General features: G+C 50.3%; 2 protein-coding genes across 2 annotated transcripts; both read left to right on the top strand.

Moving 5' to 3' along the window:
* The first annotated feature begins 7,355 nt into the window (after positions 1-7,355).
* Positions 7,356-8,725, top strand: LOC123143965 (probable glutathione S-transferase GSTU6). The gene is made up of 2 exons (XM_044562960.1): positions 7,356-7,809; positions 8,129-8,725. Exons 1-2 carry the CDS (start codon positions 7,486-7,488, stop codon positions 8,495-8,497), a joined length of 693 nt encoding a protein of 230 aa, XP_044418895.1. The 5' UTR covers positions 7,356-7,485; the 3' UTR covers positions 8,498-8,725.
* Positions 8,726-16,677: 7,952 nt separating this feature from the next.
* Positions 16,678-17,835, top strand: LOC123143964 (probable glutathione S-transferase GSTU6). Its single transcript, XM_044562959.1, has 2 exons — positions 16,678-17,163; positions 17,263-17,835. The coding sequence occupies exons 1-2, from the start codon at positions 16,840-16,842 to the stop codon at positions 17,629-17,631; spliced, it is 693 nt and encodes a 230-aa protein (XP_044418894.1). The 5' UTR covers positions 16,678-16,839; the 3' UTR covers positions 17,632-17,835.
* The last annotated feature ends 362 nt before the right edge of the window (positions 17,836-18,197 follow it).

Genomic DNA, 18,197 nt, shown 5'->3' with positions numbered 1-18,197 from the left:
TGTTAGCACCTTTAGGATCGAGAAAACCTTCTGGTTGCATCATATACAACTCTTCTTTAAGAAATCCATTAAGGAATGCAGGTTTGATATCCATTTGCCAATTTTCATAAAATGCGGCAATTGCTAACATGATACAAATGAGAAAATCTCATCATAGTCAACACCTTGAACTTGTCGAAAACATTTTTGCGACAATTCGAGCTTTGTAGATAGTAACACTATTATCAGCGTCCGTCTTCCTCTTGAAGATCCATTTATTCTTTATTGCTTGCCGATCAACGGGCAAGTCAACCAAAGTCCATACTTTGTTCTTATACATGGATCCCATCTCAGATTTCATGGCCTTAAGCCATTTCGCGGAATCTGGGCTCATCATCGCTTCCTCATAGTTCGTAGGTTCGTCATGGTCAAGTAACATGACCTCCAGAACAGGATTACCGTACCACTCTGGTGCGGACCGTATTCTGGTTGACCTACGAGGTTCGGTAGTAACTTGATCTGAAGTTTCATGATCATCATCATTAATATTCCTCACTAATTGGTGTAGGCATCACTGGAACTGATTTCTGTGATGAACTATTTTCCAATTAGGGAGAAGGTACAATTACCTCATCAAGTTCTACGTTCCTCCCACTCACTTCTTTCGAGAGAAACTCCTTCTCTAGAAAGGATCCATTCTTAGCAACAAAGATCTTGCCTTTGGATCTGTGATAGAAGGTGTACCCAATAGTTTCCTTTTGGGTATCCTATGAAGATTTACTTCTCCGATTTGGATTTGAGCTTATCATGTTGAAACCTTTTCACATAAGCACCGCAGTCCCAAATTTAAAAAAATGACAGCTTAGGTTTCTCGCCAAACCACAGTTCATACGGTGTCATCTCCACGGATTTAGATGGTGCCCTATTTAACGTGAATGTAGCTGTCTCTAATGCATAACCCCAAAATAATAGTGGTAGATCGGTAAGAGACATCATAGATCGCACCACACCATTACACTGTGGTGTTCCAGGTGGCATGAGTTTGTGAAACTATTCCACATTGTTTTAATTGAAAGTCAAACTCGTAACTCAAATATTTGCCTCTGCGATCAGATCATAGAAACTTTATTTTCTTGTTACGATGATTCTCTACTTCACTCTGAAAATCTTTGAACTTTTCAAGTGTTTCAGACTTGTGTTTCATCAAGTAGATACACACAAATCTGCTCAAATCATCTGTGAAGGTCAGAAAACAACAATACCCACCGTGAGCCTCAACACTCATTGGACCGCATACATCGGTATGTATTATTTCCAATAAATCAGTGGCTCGCTCCATTGTTCCGGAGAACGGAGTCTTAGTCATCTTGCCCATGAGGCATGGTTCGCAAGCATCAAGTGATTCATAATCAAGTGATTCCAAAAGCCCATCAGCATGGAGTTTCTTCATGCGCATTACACCAATATGACCTAAATGGCAGTGCCACAAATAAGTTGCACTATCATTATTAACTTTGCATCTTTTGGCTTCAATATTATGAATATGTGTATCACTACGATCGAGATCCAACAAACTATTTTCATTGGGTGTATGAGCACAGAAGGTTTTATTCATGTAAACAGAACAACAATTATTCTCTAATTTAAATGAATAATCGTATTGCAATAAACATGATCAAATCATATTCCTGCTCAACGCAAACACCAAATAACACTTATTTAGGTTCAACACTAATCCCGAAAGTATAGGGAGTGTGAGATGATGATCATATCAATCTTGGAACTACTTCCAACACACATCGTCACTTCACCCATAACTAGTTTTTGTTCATTCTGCAACTCCCGTTTCGAGTTACTACTCTTAGCAACTGAACCAGTATCAAATACCGAGGGGTTGCTATAAACACTAGTAGAGTACACATCAATAACATGTATATCCAATATACCTTTGTTCACTTTGCCCTCCTTCTTATCCGCCAAGTATCTAGGGCAGTTCCACTTCCTGTGACCATTTCCTTTGCAGTAGAAGCACTCAGTCTCAGGCTTAGGTCCAGACTTGGGCTTCTTCACTTGAGTAGCAACTTGCTTGCCGTTCTTCTTGAAGTTCCCCTTCTATCCCTTTACCCTTTTCTTGAAACTAGTCGTCTTGTAAACCATCAACACTTGATGCTCTTTCTTGATTTCTACCTTCGTCGATTTCAGCATCGCGAAGAGCTCGGGAATTACTTTCGTCATCCCTCACATATTATAGTTCATCACGAAGTTCTAGTAACTTGATGATAGTGTCTAGAGAACTTTGTCAATCACTATCTTATCTGGAAGATTAACTCCCACTTGATTCAAGCGATTGTAGTACCCAGACATTCTGAGCACATGCTCATTAGCTGAGCTATTCTCCTCCATCTTGTAGGCAAAATACTTGTCAAAGGTCTCATACCTTTCGACATGGGCATGAATCTGAAATAATAATTTCATCTCTTGGAACATCTCATATGCTCCGTGGCGTTTCAAAAACGTCTTTGAAGCCCCGATTCTAAGCCGTAAAGCATGGTGCACTAAACTATCAAGTAGTCATCATATCGAGCTTGCCAAACGTTCAAAACGTCTGCATTCGCTCCTGCAATCGGTCTGTCACCTAGCGGTGCATCAAGGACATAATTCTTCTGTGCAGCAATGAGGATAATCCTCAGATCACGGATCCAATCCGCATCATTGCTACTAACATCTTTCAACTTAGTTTTCTCTAGGAACATATCAAAAATAAAACAGGGGAGCTAAACGCGAGCTATTGATCTACAACATAGATATGCTAATACTAGCAGGACTAATTTCATTATAAATTGAAGTTTAATTAATCAAATTACTTAAGAACTCCCACTTAGATAGACATCCCTCTAATCATCTAAGTGATCACGTGATCCAAATGAACTAAACCCTGTCCGATCATCACGTGAGATGGAGTAGTTTCAATGGTGAACATCACTATGTTGATCATATCTTCTATATGATTCACGCTCGACCTCTCGGTCTCCAGTGTTCCGAGGCCATATCTGCATATGCTAGGCTCGTCAAGTTTAACCCGAGTATTCTGCGTGTGCAAAACTGGCTTGCACCCGTTGTATTTGAACGTAGACCTTATCACACCCGATCATCACGTGGTGTCTCAGCACGAAGAATTGTCGCAACGGTGCATACTCAGGGAGAACACTTGTACCTTGAAATTTAGTGAGAGATCATCTTATAATGCTACCGTCGAACTAAGCAAAATAAGATGCATAAAGGATAAACATCACATGCAATCAATATAAGTGATATGATATGGCCATCATCATCTTGTGCCTGTGATCTCCATCTCCAAAGCACCGTCATGATCACCATCGTCACCGGCGCGACACCTTGATCTCCATCATAGCATTGTTGTCGTCTCGCCAATTATTGCTTCTACGACTATCGCTACCGCTTAGTGATAAAGTAAAGCAATTACAGGGCGATTGCATTGCATACAATAAAGCGACAACCATATGGCTCCTGCCAGTTGCCGATAACTCCGTTACAAAACATGATCATCTCATACAATAAAATATAGTATCATGCCTTGACCATATCACATCACAACATGCCCTACAAAAACAAGTTAGACGTCCTCTACTTTGTTGTTGCAAGTTTTACGTGGCTGCTACGGGCTGAGCAAGAACCGTTCTTACCTACACATCAAAACCACAATGATAGTTCGTCAAGTTAGTGTTGTTTTAACCTTCTCAAGGACCGGGCGTAGCCACACTCGGTTCAACTAAAGTTGGAGAAACTGACACCCGCCAGCCACCTGTGTGCAAAGCATGTCGGTAGAACCAGGCTCGCGTAAGCGTACGCGTAATGTCGGTCCGGGCCACTTCATCCAACAATACCGCTGAACAATAGTGTGACATGCTGGTAAGCAGTATGACTTGTATCGCCCACAACTCACTTGTGTTCTAATCGTGCATATAACATCTACACATAAACCTGGCTCGGATACCACTGAAGGGGAACGTAGTAATTTCAAAAAATTTCCTACGCACACGCAAGATCATGGTGATGCATATCAACGAGAGGGGAGAGTATTGTCCACGTACCCTCGTAGACCGAAAGCGGAAGCGTTATGACAACGCGGTTGATGTAGTCGTACGTCTTCACGATCCGATCGATCCAAGTACCGAACGCACGGCACCTCCGAGTTTAGCACACGTTCAGCTCGATGACGTCCCACGAACTCCGATCCAGCAGAGCTTTGCGGGAGAGTTTCGTCAGCACGACGGCGTGATGACGGTGTTGATGATGCTACCGACGCAGGGCTTCGCCTAAACACCGCTACGATATTACCGAGGTGGAATATGGTGGAGGGGGGCACCGCACACGGCTAAGAGATCAATGATCAATTGTTGTGTCTCCAAGGGTTGCCCCCCTCCCCGTATATAAATGAGTGGAGGAGGGGGAGGGCCGGCCCTCTCTATGGCGCGCCCTAGGGGAGTCCTACTCCCACCGGAAGTAGGATCCCCCTTTCCTAGTAGAACTAGGAGCCCTTCCAAGTAGTAGGAGTAGGAGAGAAGGAAAGGGAAAAGAGAAGAGAAGGAAGGAGGGGGCACCGCCCCTCCCCCTAGTCCAATTTGGACTAAGTCTTGAGAGGGCGCGCAGCCTCCCCTCTCTCTTTCCCCTAAAGCCCAATAAGGCCCATATACTCCCCGGCGAATTCCCGTAACTCTCCGGTACTTCGAAAAATACCTGAATCACTCGGAACCTTTCCGATGTCCGAATATAGTCGTCCAATATATCGATCTTTACGTCTCGACCATTTCGAGACTCCTCGTCATGTCCCCAATCTCATCCGGGACTCCGAACTACCTTCGGTACATCAAAACACATAAACTCATAATACAAATCGTCACCGAACGTTAAGCGTGCGGACCCTACGGGTTCGAGAACTATGTAGACATGACCGAGACACGTCTCCGGTCAATAAACAATAGCGGAATCTGGATGCTCATATTGGTTCCTACATATTCTACGAAGATCTTTATCGGTCAAACCGCATAACAACATACGTTGTTCCCTTTGTCATCGGTATGTTACTTGTCCGAGATTCGATCGTCGGTATCTCATACCTAGTTCAATCTCGTTACCTGCAAGTCTCTTTACTCGTTCCGTAATGCATCATCCCGCAACTAACTCATTAGTCACATTGCTTGCAAGGCTTATAGTGATGTGCATTACCGAGATGGCCCAGAGATACCTCTTCGACAATCGGAGTGACAAATCCTAATCTTGATCTATGCCAACTCAACAAGTACCTTCGGAGACACCTGTAGAGCACCTTTATAATCACCCAGTTACGTTGTGACGTTTGGTAGCACACAAAGTGTTCCTCCGGTATTCGGGAGTTGCATAATCTCATAGTCATAGGAACATGTATAAGTCATGAAGAAAGCAATAGCAACATACTAAACGATCTAAGTGCTAAGCTAACAGAATGGGTCAAGTCAATCACATCATTCTCTAATGATGTGATCTCGTTAATCAAATGACAACTCATGTCTATGGTTAGGAAACTTAACCATCTTTGATTCAACGAGCTAGTCAGGTAGAGGCATACTAGTGATACTCTGTTTGTCTATGTATTCACACAGATTTCGGTTAATACAATTCTAGCATGAATAATAAACATTTATCATGAAATAAGGAAATAAATAATAACTTTATTATTGCCTCTAGGGCATATTTCCTTCACCGTCAACCTGTGCGCCGTCTCGACCGCCTTCAAAGCCCCAGATCTAGCCACCTAGATCCGGCGACCAACCGCAACAGCAGTGCCACCGTAGGAGTCCTGGTGCACCGACCACAGCCAGAGTGTGCCACCAGTGGAGCCTGGGAGGAGGGCTCCCACCCCCACCTTGCCAAACCGCGAGAGCCGCCGAGATGGATCCCGCGCGCTCGTCACCGTCTCTGATCCGAACAGATCGCTGTCACAGATCCGCCTTGGACAGGGACTGCACCACGCCATGCCGCCGCAGGAAGCCCGAGCTTCACCGGCCACCACCATCCAGAGCCGCCGCCCCGGGATCCAGACGGAACATCGCCGCTGCCACCGGCCTTGTTCCGCCGCCGCCGACCGGCCACTGCGACCTCCGCCGCCATGCCGCCGCCGGATCTGGGCGAGGATATCCATCCTTCACGAGGGCACACGTCGCAGCCTCTTCTCCGCGTACCTCCGTGTCGCACGGGAAGCCACCGTGGCCGCGTCCCCACGCCTCGCCGGATGCCGCGCACATGCCGCCTCGCCGCCGGCGAAGGCCGCCGCCACGAGGAGACCCGCACGCAGCCGCCATACGGCGAGACGTCGACCCATCTGCAGCCGTGCCATCGGGCCCGCCGCCGTCAAGATCGTCGCCGTCGTGCCGCCAGGATCCGCGCGCCCCGGCGCCTCTGCCCGGCCTGGCCGCCCCGCAGGCCATGGACGCGAGGAGGGGAGAAGGCCCCCACCGCCAGCCACTGCGGGGGGCTTTGCCCCGGCGGCCATAGTAAAGTTGTGAACTATGCCATAATAAAGTTCCGGCGAGCGGCACCAAGGGATGACACAACTGTGGTGTTGCTGGATGAGTCAGAGGTTGATGGGTGAGGGTGAGGGGCGCGCGGGGGGGGGGGGGGGGGGGGGGGGGGCTGGTTTTTTGCCGGTTAGAATCTGATGCGGTCTAGAGGGTAGCCGAGGACGGTTGTAGGCCGGCTGAGGCGAATGCTCTGCCATGTTGGGGTTACGAGGCGGTGCGTGCCATTGCTCGCCTGCCAAGTGGGAAGGACCAGGCGGTTGGGCGGGTGTCAGGGGGCAGTTCTAGGAAGAACATGAACAATGCATCTAGGGGGGGGGGGGGGGGGGGGGGGGGGATGGCCAACAGGAGTTGGATTGAACGAAATCGAAAAAGAAGCAAACGTTGAGTAGGTGGTCCTTTTAAAATTATGCCATTGAAATTTTAAATCAGATACAATCTCAACATTCAGTGACAAAAGATGCGGATTTTGTTGTAACTTTGTAGCTACGGTATTTTTAATCATCTGCTCGCAGCCAATTCAGAAAAATTGACACCTGGGTGGATGGCGTGCTGACGGAAGGGCTTGCGCGAGGGGAGGCAGCAGCACGTGGCGCCTCAAAAATAATTCAACTACATTCCAGGTGTAGAAGTTAAGACAGACGCATCTCCACAGTCAAGCATGATTGAATGAAACCAACAAAAGGCCTTTAAAAATTCATCGACGCACTACAAGAACGGCATCTGCTCATCGGCCAGGCATCACGGATGACACTCTCCTCGAAGCAGCATCACCCATGACGTATAGTTCGTATTACATGGACCCTATATAAACGGTTGATATGCCTCCGATACATTCATCAAGCCAGTACCCAGCAAATCACAAACAGCTAAAACGATCTCAGCCTTCACACACACACATCCATCGTTCTAGGCTTCTAGCTAGTTGGAGATGGCCGGAGGGGATGACCTGAAGCTGCTCGGCGCATGGCCAAGCCCGTTTGTTACCAGGGTGAAGCTGGCGCTCGCCCTGAAGGGCCTGAGCTACGAGGACGTGGAGGAGGACCTGTACAAGAAGAGCGAGCTTCTCCTCAAGTCCAACCCGGTGCACAAGAAGATACCCGTGCTCATCCACAATGGCGCCCCGGTCTGCGAGTCCATGATCATCGTGCAATACATCGACGAAGTGTTCGCCGGCACCGGCCCGTCCCTTCTCCCAGCGGACCCCTACGAGCGCGCCGTTGCTCGCTTTTGGGTGCCCTACGTTGACGACAAGGTTTAAATTTTCCTCAATTGGTTGAACTAGTAGTATATGTTCTTTTCCATTTAGATATTAGTAAGGCATCGAACAAAGGATCTGTGACCATTATTTTCTATGCACATATTGGTAGAAAATTATAAAAGTAAGTCCTATCCATCCTAGAATGATATAGTTATAACAATAATACAAACTACAAAAAAAAATCGTGTAGAAGCTAGCGGCCAATAATAATACTAGAAGTTTGACTGTGCTTTACTGATCACTGAAGACTGAACTAGATTTCTTTTCCTGGAGATCGAAGACTGATCCCTAGCTAATATGATGTGATATGCAGCTGGTAGCCCCATGGAGGCAGTGGTTGAGGGGCAAGACAGAGGAGGAGAAATCCGAGGGAAAGAAGCAGGCGTTCGCCGCGGTGGAGGTCCTCGAAGGGGCCCTGAGGGAGTGCTCCAAGGGAGGGGGCTTCTTCGGCGGCGACAGCGTCGGTCTCGTCGACGTTGCGCTGGGAGGTGTGCTGTCGTGGATGAAGGTGACCGAGGTGCTGTCCGGTGACAAGATCTTCGACGCCGCCAAGACCCCGCTCCTGGCCGCATGGGTGGAGCGCTTCAGCGGGCTCGACGCGGCCATGGCCGCCCTGCCGGACGTGGGCAGGCTGCTTGAGTTCGCCAAGGCACGAGAGGCTGCCGCTGCAGCGTCTAACTGAGCCAGCACACATCCAGAATAATTAAAATTTGTTATTTTTAAATGTTGTTTGTTCGGCTGCTTGATGTAATAATGTAGCAGTAACTCATGTCGTCCATTTATTCGGTGTTGATTATGTCCTTGAGTTTTTTAATATTTTGCTTTTGTGTGGAGTTCCCAAATTTGATAATGCGTGCATGTAGAGGTTCTCTTTCTGATTCAAGAGATGAGTTCGACAGTCTTTTTTAAACTGCCACCAAAATGCTTATTAATTGAACTCTATGGTAAATTTGGTCTGAATTTATATATTCATTCATTGCAGTGATATTTGAGCTAGACCAAGTAAAGGAAAAATAATCAATATTTCATCGCACCTTCTGAGGGCATGGCCAATGGTCCACCCTGGACAGCTGCCTCACTGTATTTCCACGTCAGATACAAACCTCCGTGGACAAGCCTGAGCAAAAAGGCAGCAGCTTGCAGAGCAAGGTGCAGCTTGCAAAGCCAGGTGCATCTTGCAGAAGAACCAGCTGCTCGATAGAAAAAGCGTGGTCCTTGTAGAAAAAGAACGAGAGAGAAAGAGAGTACATGCGCCCAAATTTCCTTTACGTACTCCCATCGAGGCTGCCATGTGACATCATCCGCGTTGGATGAACATTTTCTATGCTATAGCCTAATCTGATGTGGTACTTGAGAGTTGAGACCACCACTAGGTGATGCCTCCATTGTACATGCCCTCAAACGCCTGCTCATGTCACTTCTGAAGCGCCCGAGCCTCCTGGGTTGCTCCTGGGCGACTCCGGAGGCGCACACAGCCGCCACCTAAAGAACCGTTGGCCACCACTAGAATCCTCGCCGCCATAGGAGGAGGCCGTCCAACGGCGGATGGCGGCGGCGGGGCGCTCTCCCGTCCCCCTCCCGACCTTCCTTGTCTTCTGGTCTTGTTCGTCAGCACGCTCAGATCCAGATCGAGTGGGCATGTCCCTACTCATGGTAGCCTTAGTGGCAGCCGTGAGAGGACGACTTGATCCCATCCCTAGAGGCATCTGCTTGTGAGGTTTGGGCTGGAGATTGCTCCCTCTTGTGTTGGTGGCTGGCCACGTCCTACTAGATTTGGCAACAGCCGGTTGGGATTATTCCACGACGGTCGGAGGGGCAGCTGCCATCCCATGACGCGGATGCCTTGCGACGGAATGACGATGCTTAGTCCGTGTTGGTCCCTGTGGTGACAACTTCAGGCTGCGGCGACGGCCTCGTTCTGGATTGCGGTGGCCAATGGAAGGTCTTTGTGAGATTTCTTCATCCAGATCCGGTGGTTGATTTCGGCAATGTGTAAACTACAGACAACGACCCGACGCAAAGGAATGGTTGTGCAGCGCCGGTGGTTGCACATCGCATGTAGCTGCCGGGATCATGGAAAAGTGGCGGTGACAACACATGAGCGACATCGTTGGTGGTGCTACTTGAGCACCCAGTCTCGAGCTCCGAGGCGAATGAAGGAAATATGCCCTAGAGGCAATAATAAAGTTGTTATTTATATTTTCTTATATCATGATAAATGTTTATTATTCATGCTAGAATTGTATTAACCGGAAACTTAATACATGTGTGAATACATAGACAAACAGAGTGTCATTAGTATGCCTCTACTTTGACTAGCTAGTTAATCAAATATGGTTAAGTTTCCTAGCCATAGACATGTGTTGTCATTTGATGAACGGGATCACATCATTAGAGAATGATGAGATTGACTTGACCCATCCGTTAGCTTAGCACTATGATCGTTTAGTTTATTGCTATTTCTTTCTTCATGACTTATACATGTTCCTATGACTATGAGATTATGCAACTCCCGAATACCGGCGGAACACTTAGTGTGCTATCAAACGTCACAACGTAACTGGGTGATTATAAAGATGCTCTACAGGTGTGTCCGATGGTGTTTGTTGGGTTGGCATATATCGAGATTAGGATTTGTCACTCCGGGTTTCGAAGAGGTATCTATGGGCCCTCTCGGTAATGCACATCACTATAAGCCTTGCAAGCAATATGACTAATGAGTTAGTTACGGGATGATACATTACGAAACGAGTAAAGAGGCTTGTCGGTAACGAGATTGAACTAGCACTACTGGAATCAGCTAATTTGCCATCTGCCAGCTCTTTGCCGTCTGCTAGCTGACGGCAAAGAAGCTCTTTGCCATCAGCTACCCAGAAGCTGACGGCAAAGAAGTGGCAGACGGCAAAGAAGCTCTTTGCCATCTGCGGGCTCTTTGCCGTCCGCCAGCGGACGGCAAAGATCTTTGCCGTCGGCTGGCGGACGGCAAAGAGAGAGGTGGCCCCCACCCCCCGCCTGTTTGGGAAAAACTTTACGCCCCACCTCTTTGCCGTCTGCCAGCAGACGACAAAGAGGCAAAAGGACGGACGGCAAATAGTGGCGGACGGCAAAGAGGAGACTACCTAACGGCCCGTACCCCCACGCCCGTTACTCTCTGTTCTCTCCCTCTCTCTCCTCGCCGACGCGCACTACATCCCACCACACATCCCACCCCACATCCCACCCCACCGCCGTCGCCCGCCGCGCGCCGCCGCCCCCAGCACTCGCCGCCGCCCGGCGCCCCGGCCCCACCGCCCCGGGGCCCCGCCGCCCCGTCGCCCCCCGCCCCGGGGCCCCGTGGCCCTGGCCCCCCGCCGCCCCGGCGCCCCGCCCCCCCGCGCCCCACCGCCCCGGGCCCGGCGCCGCCGCCCCAGGCCGCCCCGCACCTCTCCTCCACCGGCCACCTCCTCCACCGCCCCGCCCCTCCTCCACCGGCGACCTCCTCCACCGGCCCTGCCTCAGGTGAGCTCTACCCCTTTTTTTTTTCCTTTTTTTCTGTTTTTTTAGTTTTAGGTTTAGTTTTAGTTTAGTTTTAGGTCCGCAAACAACACACTAAAAAAAGTTCGTACATAAAGTAGTTCGTACATAAATACTAAAAAAACTACTCGGCGTCGCTATCGAGGTCAATCACGGCCGGGCCGTTGCCACCGTCATCGTCGCTGCTGGACCGGTTCGCGACGTCGTCCCAGTCCACCGGGACGTCGTCCGAATCCTCTTCCTCCTCCGCCGCTGGCGCCTGCTGCCACTCCTGCTGCCACTCCGGCGGCACCTGCTGCCACTCCGGCGGCGCCATCGCCGCCTGCTGCACCGCCATCGCCGCTTGCAGCGCCGCCTCCTCCTGGGCCTCCAGCGCCGCCGCCGCGGCGGCCTCCTCCGCTGACTGCGCCAGGATCGCGAGGAGCCCGGGCGTGTCCTCCGGGTCGCCGTCCTGCTGGAGCGCCGCCTGCTTTGGCGGGATCACAACGTCGGCCGGGGCTGCTGGGAGGGCCCGGCTCCACCAGAGAGATCACCGACAGGGAGCCCTCAGGCGGCGCACTTGAAGGCGCCGATGACGTCGTCGAACCGCTTGCCCTTCCAAAAATGGCGGCGGCCCTTCCGGTTGTAGCGTCCCCCGGGGTGCGCGCGAAGCTCTGCCGGCGTCGCCGGTACGCCCTGCGTGGGGAATCCGTCCGCGGAGATCCTCCACGGCCGCGGCAGCTTCGCCGCCGGCGGCACGTAGAGGCCGAACCGAGCGAGGTCCTCCGTCTGCCCCAACGTGAGGCTCGACGGCCAGTGGCCGCCCGGTGCCGCGCCGTCGGAGTCCGAGTCACTGGACGCCATCCCGCGAAGAGAACGCGCGTGTGAAGAGGGAGAGGAGGGATGGATGGGCGGTGTGACCAAACTCGCCGCGCAGGGCGGGTTTTATAGCGCTGGGAATTAATGCGGCAGGGAGGCGCCGGGCCGCGGAAGACGAGATGGCGGCGTGTGGAAGACGAGATGGCGGCGTTGACCGCGAGGCATCGGGGCACGCGGGGCAGGCGAGGCGGCAGCCGGCAGCGCGACAGACGTGCAGCGCGGCAGCGGGAAGCGGGGGGCAGGAGGCGTCGGGGCACGCGGGGCAGGCGAGGCGGCAGCGGGCAGCGGGGGGCAGGCGACAGCGCCTCAACGGGGGCGGCCGACGCGACGCGACGCGGCGGCCGAGGCGGAAGTGGCGCCGCAGGCCGAGGCGGAAGCGGGGGCGGCCGATGCGGCGGGCGAGGCGGAAGCGGGCGAGGCGGAAGCGGACGGCAAAGGCACTAGAAAGTTTGCCGTCCGCGGCGGACGGCAATGGCCTGCCGTTAGCCACTTAACGGACTGAGAGCACAATTATTGCCGTCTGCTCTCTTTGCCGTCCGCGGCAGACGGCAAAGGGCCTTTGCCGTCAGCCGCCAGGAAGCAGACGGCAAAGCAGCTGTTTACCGTAGCCTACTTTGCCGGAGCCTTTTGCCGTCCGCGGCTGACGGCAAAGGCCTTTGCCGTCCGCTTGCCGTCCGTCGTTCATGCCTTTGCCGTCCGCCATGGCAGACGGCAAAATAGCTGATTCCTGTAGTGTAGGTATTGAGATACCGACTTGCCGGTAACGTACCGATGACAAAGGGAACAACGTATATTGTTATGCGGTTTGACCGATAAAGATCTTCGTAGAATATGTAGGAACCAATATGAGCATCCAGGTTCCGCTATTGGTTATTGACCGGAAGTGAGTCTCGGTCATGTCTACATAGTTCTCGAACCCATAGGGTCCGCACGCTTAACGTTCGATGACGATCGGTATTATGAGTTTATGTGTTTTGATGTACCGAAGGTTGTTCGGAGTCCCGGATGTGATCACGGACATGACGAGGAGTCTCGAAATAGTCGAGACATAAAGACCGATATATTGGAAGGCTATGTTTGGACATCGGAAAGGTTTCGGATGAGTTCAGGCATTTTCCGGAGTACCGGGAGGTTACCGGAACCCCCCGGGGAGTTAATGGGTCTTAATGGGCCATGGTGAAAGAGAGGAGGAGGCGGCCAAGGTGGGGGCGCCCCCCCAAGCCCAATCCAAATTGGGAGGGGGGCCGGCCCCCATTTCCTTCTCTCCCTCCCCCTCTTCCTTCTTCTCCTACTCCAACTAGGGAAGGGGGAAACCTACTCCTACTGGGAGTAGGACTCCCCCCTTGGGCGCGCCATAGAGAGGGCCGGCCCTCCCCTCCTCCACTCCTTTATATACGGGGGAGGGGGGGCACCCCATAGACACACAAGTTGACAGTTGTCTTAGCCATGTGCGGTCCCCCCCTCCATAGATTTTCACCTCGGTCATATCATTGTAGTGCTTAGGTGAAGCCCTGCGTCGGTAACTTCATCAACACCGTCATCACGCGTCGTGCTGACGAAACTCTCCCTCGACCTCAGCTGGATCTAGAGTTCTTGGGACATCACCGAGCTGAACGTGTGCAGATCGCGGAGGTGTCGTACGTTCGGTGCTAGGATCGGTCGGACCGTGAAGACATACGACTACATCAACCGCGTTGTCATAACGCTTCCGCTTTCGGTCTACGAGGGTACGTGGACACACTCTCCCACTCGTTGCTATGCATCACCTAGATGGATCTTGCGTGTGCGTAGGAATTTTTTTGAAATTACTGCGTTCCCCAACAGCGAAAGCCTTGGTGTGACCTGAGTTAGTTATACCTGGCAATGGCGACGTCTTAACGTCGTTACCCTTTTGGAGGCATTGCTCGAAGATGCTTGGACTGGTTCTTCAGGGCGAAAACCTAGATTCTTGCCTTGCGTGCTTGGATCCGGTGACTGCGGCGCTTGAGCGTCGCTCCCTTCCTGAAGGCGTTGATGTTGAATAACTTCATCATATGTATGGTGTCATGAGATGGTTGGTGCGGATATTGTCATCGTTGTAGTTTGCCGATCACAGATCTAATAGCTTTGGTTTTTTCCTCGCCTACACATAGTTTTTGTCTTATATGACTTTGCTATTTTTGGCGTGTTTTTATGTGCGTGCGTGTGCATCCTAAGTATGCAGAGGCCGGGTGTATGCTCATTGTGTTTGTATTCTCTTAATGCTTCATTTTGAGCCAATAAAATTCACCCTTTTTCAAAAAAAAAAATCATCAGACCTTTGCTATGGAAATGCATATATATTTGAGCTAGATCGTTTGTTGATCAATTATGCATTCATATTGTTGTACTCCCTCCATATCAAAATATAAGATGTTTTTATAAGCTAGTTTAGCCTGAAAAATTCCTTAGGTACAGAGATAGTAGTTCATAAGATGTTTCAAAAGAGGCGCCCAAAACCCCTCAAATTAGCCTCAATATAGCAAAAATGATTTCTTGAAAGACTTCTCAGGCAAGGTAATTTGGTCAGCCGCCTCAAAATAAAATAAAATTGCACCAACACCTCCAACTTTTGGCAAGCCCCAAAGCCTCTCAATGCAGAGTAGAAAACAAGTTGCGGGACTTAAATTTTGTAGCAGCCAAAAGTCCAGCAAAAGAAAATTTTGTGTAATTCACTAAAGAGATCAAAATGCCTCAACCATATATCTATGATCGGATGACCGACATACTGGAAACAATCCATCTTACTACTGCGTGTACCATATGATTGTGGCAGGTCCGTGGGAAAGTTCCAATCTCTTAGAGCAACTCCAATGCGGTGACCCATTTGGTCCTGCCGCATCCGTTTGTACCCGCGTGGACAACAAACAATGCCGAAGCAGGGACCCATTCCCATTTTCTATTCGTTTTGTGTACGTTCGAACCCTTCCATCGCAAATTTGGGTTCAAAGCGGACACAAACCGGACGTTTCCGCATCCTCCTCGTCCGACTATGTCCGCTGCATCTTGAATAAGCCAAGAGTTATGGGCCGGATTGGGAACGGTTTGATCCTTCCTTTCGGAGGTTTATGTAACAATGGTTTTGGTGGCTCGGCAATGGTTTGATCGACATAACCATATAGCCTTGTCACTATGATCTAGGAGCTCGCCATAGAATATAGTTGGTTTTAGTGAGAGGCTCGGAGATGGTATTGTTCAGGCCGGTGGAGATAGTTTGGCTGGAGGAAGACATGGTGGGTGTGATAGGAAGATGGGAGGCTGGATGATGAAGATGAAGGCTGGATGATGCAGTGAAGAAGATGGTTGCTAGATGCGGTGGAAGAGGGAGGCTTTGATTACCATGTTAAGCTTGTGAAAGCGTCTCAACTCTCAAACATAGTGCCCGCATTGGTTTATCTGATCGAGAGTGTCTCTCGTAGGTTACAATATTCGGCAGCCAGGCTAACCGCTTGAGGATTACAAGGGGAGATAGAGATTAGGTTAAACGGAATATCAGTAACTATCCGTAACACTCCCACTTATGTAACATGGTACACAAGGCCATATTGCGTGACCTACATGACTTGTTTAACAACATTTAGACAAAAAGTTGTGAACTATGCCACATAATAAAGTTTCGCCGAGCGGCAGCGAGGGACGACCTGGAGCTGGGGACGACGCAGCAGCGGCGTTGCTACCGTCGAAGGTTGACGGGTTCGGGTGGTTAGGGGGGGGGGGGGGGGGGGGGCTGCTGGTGGGTTGCCGGTTAGATTGTGGCGGTATCGTCTTGATGTAGGACGGGGACGGCTGCAGGCTGGCGGAGGCGAATGCTCTAGCATGTTGGGGCAACGAGGCGGTGCGCGGCAGTGCCCGCCGGCCCGAGGAAGGAGCGAGTGTCGGGCGGCAATTCTAGGAAGAAGATGAACAGTGTTCCTGAGTGAGGGTGGGGGAAGAAGATGGCGAACAGGATTTGGATTGAGCAAAATCGACAAAAAGCAACAAAAAAAAGGCAACCATTGAATAGGTGGTCTTTTTGAATTATGTCATTGAAATTTTAATTCAGATACGACCTCCACATTCATTGACAAATGAGGCGGATTTTATTATAAATACTCTCTTCATCCGGAAATACTTGTCGAAGGAATGATTGTATCTAAACATATTTTAATTTTAAATATATTCATTTTTATTCGTTTTTGTGACAAGTAATTCCGAACGGAGGCTAGCTAAGGTATTTTTAATCATCTGCTCGCAGCAAAGTCCAAAAAATTGACATCTGGATGGACGGTGTGCTGACGGAAGGGCTTGCGCGAGGGGAGGCAGCAGCACGTGGTGCATCAAAAATAGTAATTAAGACAGACTCGTCTCCAGTCAAGCATGATTGAAGGAAACCAATCAAAAGCCTTTAAAAATTCATAGGCGCACTACTAGACACAGACTCATATGCTCATCGCCCAGGCATCACGGATGACACTCTCCTCGAAGTAGCATCATGGATGACGCATATATATGTTGTCCATAGACACTATATAAACAGTTTATCCACCTCTGAAACATTCATCAAGAACAAGCGCAAGCACAAGCAGCTAAAGCAATCTCAGTGGTCTTCAAAACACACACACACACACTGACACACATCGATCGAGGTAGTTAGAGATGGCCGGAGGAGATGACCTGAAGCTGCTCGGCGCATGGCCAAGCCCATTTGTTACCAGGGTGAAGCTGGCGCTCGCCCTGAAGGGCCTGAGCTACGAGGACGTGGAGGAGGACCTGTACAAGAAGAGTGAGCTTCTCCTCAAGTCCAACCCGGTGCACAAGAAGATACCCGTGCTCATCCACAACGGAGCCCCGGTCTGCGAGTCCATGATCATTCTCCAGTACATCGACGAAGTGTTCGCCAGCACCGGCCCGTCCCTTCTTCCAGCGGACCCCTACGAGCGCGCCATTGCTCGCTTCTGGGTGGCTTACGTTGACGACAAGGTTTAAATTATCTTCAATTACTTGAACTACTAGTCTTCGTTCCTTTATTTTTAGATATCCAGCGAGCATCTTTGACCATTATTTTTCTCTGTGTTTCAGCTGGTAGCCCCATGGAGGCAGTGGTTGAGGGGCAAGACAGAGGAGGAGAAATCCGAGGGAAAGAAGCAGGCGTTCGCCGCGGTGGGGGTCCTCGAAGGGGCCCTGAGGGAGTGCTCCAAGGGAGGGGGCTTCTTCGGTGGCGACGGCGTCGGGCTCGTCGACGTTGCGCTGGGAGGCGTGCTGTCGTGGATGAAGGTGACCGAGGCGCTGTCTGGTGACAAGATTTTCGACGCCGCCAAGACTCCGCTCCTGGCCGCATGGGTGGAGCGCTTCATTGAGCTCGACGCGGCCAAGGCCGCCCTGCCGGACGTGGGCAGGCTGCTTGAGTTTGCCAAGGCACGAGAGGCTGCCGCTGCAGCGTCCAAGTGAGCCGCCAGCACATATCCAGAATAATTAAAATTTGTTATTTTAAATGTTGTTTGTTCGGCTGCTTGATGTAATAATGTAGTAACTGATGTCGTCCATTTATTCGGTGTTGATTATGTCCTTGAGTTTTAAATATTTTGATTTTGTGTGGAGTTCCCAAATTATTAATGTGTGCATGTATTAATTGAGGTTCTTTTTCTGATTCGAGAGATGAGTTCAACGATATCTAATTCGGCTCCCGAGCTCATCTAAACCTTGTGAACAGTAAATTAAAAAATACATTATAAAAATAATACAACAACAACAACAACAATAACAAAGCCTTTAGTCCCAAACAAGTTGGGGTAGGCTAGAGGTGAAACCCATAAGATCTCGCAATCAACTCATGGCTCTGGCACATGGATAGCAAGCTTCCACGCACCCCTGTCCATAGCTAACTCTTTGGTGATACTCCAATCCTTCAGGTCTCTCTTAACGGACTCCTCCCATGTCAAATTCGGTCTACCCCGCCCTCTCTTGACATTCTCCGCACGCTTTAGCCGTCCGCTATGCATTGGAGCTTCTGGAGG

This window comes from Triticum aestivum, chromosome 6D (assembly GCF_018294505.1).
Source record: "Triticum aestivum cultivar Chinese Spring chromosome 6D, IWGSC CS RefSeq v2.1, whole genome shotgun sequence".
NCBI lineage: Eukaryota > Viridiplantae > Streptophyta > Magnoliopsida > Poales > Poaceae > Triticum > Triticum aestivum.
Note: the sequence above shows the minus strand (reverse complement) of the source record. Positions and strands in the feature narration are given on the sequence as shown.